Source organism: Protopterus annectens, chromosome 1.part2 (assembly GCF_019279795.1).
Source record: "Protopterus annectens isolate FY-2018-M chromosome 1.part2, PAN1.0, whole genome shotgun sequence".
Lineage (NCBI taxonomy): Eukaryota > Metazoa > Chordata > Ceratodontiformes > Protopteridae > Protopterus > Protopterus annectens.
In genome coordinates, this window is record NC_056727.1 from 175248418 (window position 1) to 175255917 (window position 7500).

The 7500-nt window shown below is 38.9% G+C and overlaps 1 protein-coding gene across 1 annotated transcript in view; it reads right to left on the reverse strand.

Annotated features, from left to right (window-relative positions):
* The window catches only part of NSL1 (NSL1 component of MIS12 kinetochore complex), a gene marked incomplete in the record, with an annotated part of 415175 nt that overhangs the window by 76815 nt on the left and 330860 nt on the right, over positions 1–7500 (reverse strand). Inside the window, 1 exon segment of the mRNA XM_044055447.1 lies at positions 1873–1940. Within this exon segment, the coding sequence (XP_043911382.1) occupies positions 1873–1940 (68 nt within the window).

Genomic DNA, 7500 nt, shown 5'->3' on the forward strand with positions numbered 1-7500 from the left:
ATATGTTAATTTCAGCATAAAAAGGAAACTGTTTAGGTTTAAAATGGCCCTCATGCTGGTCTAGACTAGTACTTCCAAATGAATCTATAGCTCATACACTAACATGGCGACTGTGATCTGTGTCTATAGCACTATGATAGAAGCAGATATTTCTGGAAGGCAGCGAAGAGGGCCATAGATGTTCATTAATCTTTGAAGTAAATGAGAGTAAGGCAATTTCAGGTGCAAGATATGAAGGCCTTTATGTTTCTCCCAAAGTGACCCAATAGTTTGTAAACAAGGACCCAGCATTCTTTTTAGCAGAGCTCCCATATAGAACTGTGATATGCACTGTTCAGTTATTCGTGTTTAGAATGATCTAACCAAATTACTTCTTCTTAACATTCTGACAGACTCTGAATAATCAGCGAGAAGCATACACAAGGATAAAAAGTGATTAAATATCTCATCATCATCATCTTCTTTCGGCTGAACCCGTTAGGGGTCGCCATAGCGGATCAGGTGTTTCCATTTCTTCCTGCCCTCTGCATCATGCTCTTTCATACCAACCGCCTGCATGTCCTCTCTCACCACATCCATAAACCTTATCTTAGGCCTTCCTCTTTTCCTTTTACCCGGCAGCTCCATCCTTAGCATCCTTTTCCCAATATACCCAGCATCCTTCCTTAGCACATGTCCAAACCAATGCAATCTCGCCTCTCTTGCTTTGTCTCCAAACTGTCTAACCTGAGCTGACCCACTATACTGATTCCTAATTCTGTCCATCCTAGTCACACCCAGTGCAAAGCTTTACATCTTTAACTGTGCCACATCCAGCTCTGACTCCTGTCTTTTCATCAATGCCACCGTCTCCAACCCATATAACACAGCTGGTCTCACTACTCTCATGTAGACCTTCCCTTTCATTCTTACTGGTACTCGTCTGTCACAAATCACTCCTGATACTCTTCTCCACCCATTCCACCCTGCCTGTACTCTCTTCTTCACCTCTCTTCCACACTCACCATTACTCTGAACTGCTGATCCCAAGTACTTAAACTCATTCACCTTTACCAACCCAACTTCCTGCATACTCACCATTCCTCTACCCTCCCTCACATTTACACATACATATTCTGTTTTAGCTCTGCTGACCTTCATTCCTCTCCTCTCTAAAGCATATCTCCACCTCTCCAGGGTCTCATCAACCTGGTCCCTACTCTCACTACATATCACAATGTCATCTGCAAACATCATAGTCCACGGGGCCTCCTGTCTGATCTCATCTGTCAACCTGTCCATCACCACTGCAAATAAGAAAGGGCTCAGAGCTGATCCTTGATGTAATCCTACCTCCACCTTAAACGTATTTGTCACTCCCACCGCAGTCTTCACCAATGTCACACTACCCTCTTACATATCCTGTACCACTCTTACATACTTCTCTGCCACTCCTGACTTCCTCATACAAACTTCTCTGCCACTCCTGACTTCCTCATACAATACCACAACTCCTCTCTAGGCACCCTGCCATATGCTTTCTCTAAGTCCACAAAGACACAATGCAACTCCTTCTGACCTTCTCTGTATTTCTCCAACACTCTCAGAGCAAATATTGCATCTGTAGTGCTCTTTCCTGGCATGAAACCATACTGCTGATCACTAATCATCACCTCCCTTCTTAACCTAGCTTCCACTACTCTTTCCCATAACTTCAAGCTGTGACTGATCAATTTTATCCCTCTGTAGTTACTGCAGCTCTGCACATCACCCTTATTCTTAAAGATAGGTACCAAAACACTTTCTCCACAAAGTGATTAAATGTCTATCAACAAAAATAAATATTGCATTCATTCAATTTACTGTAACTACGATATTTCAGTTAAATCTTACCTTCATAGACGCTGTAGTCTGTCTGGCAGTTGAGGATGCATAACTGACCAGTTCTGTCATCCTGGAAACTAAAAAGAAAAATATGCATCATCTTTGCTTTCTAACACCTTAACTATGAATTTACATTAGAATGTGATTCCAAACACATCTGATAATTTATGAAACGGCACAGTGCAATTCACAAAGTCTTAAAAGTACAATAATTCATTCAGTGCATAATTAAATATGTAATGACCTTTCAGCTCCACTGCATATTTAGTGGCAGCTCTGAATACAACACATATGCCCACAGCTGACTGGTTGGGGCACTTAAGGTATGGGAAGGAGCTGCAATGACTTGCTTGCCCATCCTGGGAGGGAGGGTGGGGGTTCTGTGTCCAATCTAGCACTCGCCTGGTGATGGGAGCAGTGCTGCAATGGCACAGCAGTCAGTTGTTGAAATCTGAATACCAGGGGAGGATGGGAACCAATAGACATTACATGCAGTGAATGCATGTGACATTAGGCAGCTCTGCTCAAGTTAGGGCTGAATAAAAATCTGTGTACTAATACATCATACAACATACAAGACTGGCTGAAATGTCCTCATAATATTAATTTTGAACTTAAAGAGGATGGTTCACCACAAGATGGTGACTCATATGTTTTAAAAATTGAAAAATTATCAAGTCTAATGTACAGGTACAAAACGCTTGGCACTGAAAATTGCTACTTGATGGAATGTATAAAGCATAAAATTGTACCGAATGGGCTTAGGGTATGGAAGTACCCAAATAATGTAGAATCTGGCACTGTCTTTCATAAAGAACTGATTGATGCTTTTAACAAATGTGGACTTGAAATTCTTAGGCTCATTATTAAAGAGAACAATAGGATTTTAGAGGAATTAGAACAAGAGATTTTGGTCTTAGACAATTTTATTAAAAAAGATTTGTATTTTGAAATTAAACACGAAAGGGATAGGTATTATAGCTTAAGATCTGACAGACACTAAATGTAAAACGTTGGAACAAAGGAAGATTAATAAACTTAAAAGGGATATAGAGGATTACCAGAACAATGTTAGTTACCCAGAGCCACCTTCTAAGAGAAGGGAACATAATGTTAGAATTAGGCTGAGCAAAGTAACTGGGCATAATCATCAAATGGATACCTGGAGGGAGGAACAAGATAGGGGAGATTATGATACAGAATTCCCACCTTTAGCGAATGAAGACCAACATTACAATAAAAATAAAAACAAACAGCGTTTTCAGAATTTTCAGAGGGGGGAGGGAGAAGGGGGAGAGGGAGGTACTAACAAGAACTATTTACACCCCCACCCCCACCCCCACCCACACCCCTATTTCAGCTCATTTTGACACTTTGGATTTAGACCCAAAAGATGAGATATTATGTACAGGTACTACGCACACCTTCAGGAACTTTTCGTTATACAATTTTAGTAACATCCTTATCAAAAAAGCACATTTTGATTTATTTAGCAAAGGTTTTAAATATATCCCTAGTACAAAAGGGGATTTGGTACAAACAATTATAGACATGAAACTGTTCCTCAGGAAGGTTAATTTGCAAGCCATACTGCCTCCAATGTCACCAGATTCTGATTCTCAACACCCTACTTTCACTAGGCGCAGTATTTACAACCCCCCATATCACCCACAAATTAAGAATCTGGAAACAGTTCTAGAAAATGAAATCAGAAAGGAGTTCAAACAAAATACTAAGGAATACAATCTTACAGAAAAAGAGTATGAAACCTTGAATGACCTGAGATGCAATACACAAATAAGAATTATGAATCCAGACAAAGGAGGGGGGGTTGTTATTATGGACAACATAATATACGAAGGCAAAATGAACAGTATTCTCAGAGAAGAAAGCAAATACAGAAGTGTATCACTTAACGAGGTGAACTTGGCCTATCACAGAATAGACATATTACTGGACAATATGATAATGGAGGGCACAATTGACAGCAACATGCACAAATTTTTGCATGTACCTAAACCCAGGATTCCAGTAATCTTTGGAATACCAAAGGTGCACAAGAATGTATGTGACCCTCCACTAAGACCTATAGTTGCAGCTGATGGTTCAAAAACACTTCCCATGGCTAAATATGTTGATCTAATGACAAAACACATCTGCAACAAAAATGAACATATTTTGAAAGACTCATGGGACTTGCTGAGAAACATCACACCTGACCTCCTGACCGAGAATCTTATTTTCGTAACGACAGACGTTATTGATCTATTCACCTGTATACCTCATCAAGAGGGGATGAGTATATTTGAAGATATGGTTTTTCTGGACAAGACACTTACACACTTAGAAAAGACTGCAATAGTGGAACTAGCAGACACAGTACTGAAGTACAATTTTATTATCTTCAATGGAGAATACTACCAACAAATAAGAGGGGTAGCAATGGGTGCGGCGTGCGCACCCACATACGCCAATATTGTGTTAGCAGGATGGGAATCCAATTTCATTTTGAACTCAGAATACAAGCAATATTGGTCTTTGTACAGACGCTACCTGGATGACATAGTAATTTTCTGGACAGGAGGCAAAGAGAAATTAACTGAATTCCTTGATTATATCAAGAATACTACTAACTTCCTGAGTAGTACACACACTACCTCAACAGATAGGTTGCAATACCTGGACATTGAAGTGTATAAGAATGCGAACAATAAAGATTTGGAGACTAAGGTATTTAGGAAAAGCACCTTTTGTAACTCCTTTTTGCACTTCAACAGTGCACACCCTCCACACTGCAAAAAGAACATTGTCAAAGGGCAGTTTGTGAGAAGGTGTCGCATGACTAGCAGGGATGAAGATTTTTTTACTGAATGCAACACCTTGGAAGCGATGTTCTGTGCAAGAGGGTATCCACCTGACTTTATTAAAGATATAAGAAAAGAGGTTGAGCAGAACAGACCAACAAAATTCAAACCTATAAAAGGTTGTGTGACAAATATTACGGATTCTACCAAAGATGCTGATACTACTGGTAACCACACCAATTTTAACAAGAACAAAAAAGGTGAACTAGATTATCAATCGGCTCTGGTTTTAGAATTTAATTTGTTCAACTCTAAGGTGAAAAGGATATTTCAGATTGAGTGGGACAAATTTATATCTTTTTCTGACATCCCAAATATAAAGAAAAGTACTCCCAAAACAGTTTATAAGAACGCACGGAGCATTAAAAAATGATTAGAAAACAATAAAATTAATGCTAGTAACAACATTCCCAACAAGACAGCCACAACAAACACCATCAATGGAACTTATCAATGTGGACGCTGCAACCAGTGCCAATATATCTCTAACAAAAGAGAGATATACTTAGAAGCTAGGGATATGAATATTTACAGCACAGGATACCACAATTGTGAATCACAGGGAGTTGTATACATGGCTATGTGTTCAAAATGTAACTCGTACTACGTCGGAAAGACGGAAAGAGTACTGAAAAGAAGAATATATGAACACATATATGAGATACTTAAGAACAAAGAAACGAACGCCCTATATAAACATACAAAAATATGTTAAGATTCAAAATTTTCCTTTTTTGTGCTGGAGCAGGTTAAAAAAGAGATGAGAGGTGGCCCCTGGGAAGAATGGCTTGAGTTTAAAGAATTATGGTGGCAAATATTATTAGAAGCCACCAGACTTCCTGGACTAAATGAGCATATTTCATTATCCCCAGTGCTGAAACTGAGAGCAGCCAAAAATACAGACTAAACCCGTAGCGATTTAAAATGAACAGCAGATGGTGCTATTGTAACTACAAACAAATAGAGCTTTTAACCAAAAAACAAAACCTCAACACAAACATATTTTTAAACTAGGTTATTTATTGTATTTAATTTACTTGGAATTAAATATTAAATTATTTATATATTAAGGAAAATATGATTGTTTTAAAAGTTTTTAAAGTTTGAATGATGTTTTAACAGGATTTTATAACACAGTTAATTAGATACAGAATTTTCTACATAATGAGCCTTTCTGTTTTAATTGGTTCAGATAGAATGCAAATGATTCTACTGGTTATTTCTGATTTTAACTTAAGTATATAAAGAGTAATTGGATTTGATTAAGTTGTCTGATGAAGTCTTACTATTGAAGTGGACGAAAACGCATTGTTTTGCTAAAGCGTTCATTTGTGGATTATATGTGGATTACTTACTGAAGATTCGAATAAAGTACGGTTTTTATTGCTGGTGCGCAGTTTGCATTTTTTTGTGAGCTCTGAATACAACCCATATGCCGACAGCTGACTGGTTGGGGCACTTAAGGTATGGGAAGGAGCTGCAATGACTTGCTTGCCCATCCTGGGAGGGAGGGTGGGGGTTCTGAGTCCAATCTAGCACTCGCCTGGTGATGGGAGCAGTGCTGCAATAGCACAGCAGTCAGTTGTTGAAATCTGAATACCAGGGGAGGATGGGAACCAATAGACATTACATGCAGTGAATGCATGTGACATTAGGCAGCTCTGCTCAAGTTAGGGCTGAATAAAAATCTGTGTACTAATACATCATATGTGACGCTGCTGGGCTGCTCTGCTCAAAGTTTCCCCTTTCCTTTCCTTTCACAACGTGATAAAAGCCAGGGTAGTCCCAGCTCTGGAAGAGCGGGTAGTACTGGGGACACAAGTCAGGAGCAGCTGTTGGTCAGTTGGACTGGAATGTGAAAGAGATCAAAATATGTATGGTCAAAACAGCCACATCACTAGTACATTGCATTTATGTGAAATCACATAAGAATGTGTTGCTGTAAAACTTTTATAACTTAATACATAATTATTAACATACCACTGTAAGAATCACGCTGGAAAAAATCAATTATCTACAGTGAAAGACACTATAGAGAGACAGGCACACACAGTTTCACAGCTTAGTATCTTAGTCTATGGATACAGTGAGTGACTGCCAAATAGGCCATTTAGAAGGCAGGCTCTAGATTCAGGGCACACAGCAAAGGTCTCATCCAAGTATCGAGCAATTTTTTTAAAACTGTACATCACTTTGCCTAATGTTTAAAGACAGTCTACAACCTGCTCCACTCTCAAGGACCTTAACCGGCTACAAGCTATCCCACCATCTCACATATAGCAAACTAATAACCTATAAAATAATAAATAAACTTTCAACTGTCCTGCACATAGCTCACTTCTCCACAACAACCTTCCTAACAGATCGCTATGATCAAACAAAAAGTTCCTTACTATCCATAAGCCAGAAAACACTTTGGCTCTACTCCCACTGTGAAGCAAAAACTAAGAACGCTATCCCTATTTCCATCAGATCCTCACCAAATATTCAAATATTTAAGTCATTGTTAAAGGCCTTTCTTTCTCCTGGCTAAGACTTATTCAGACCTACAGTAACACCAGTTTAACTCTTACTCTCCACACAACTTTTCTTCCTACAGAGCATATATATACACTTTCTTCCAATGTAGGGTTCAATTTCCCTTCAAACTGTTTTCTCTCTTTCTACCTGTGCTGTAATATGAAAGAGGTTTTCTCATTCGGTGTTTATGTAACCGGAGCTTTTCTCCCCAGTCCTTCAGTGAAAAAGGGCTTTTGCCCATTCTGACCTTCCT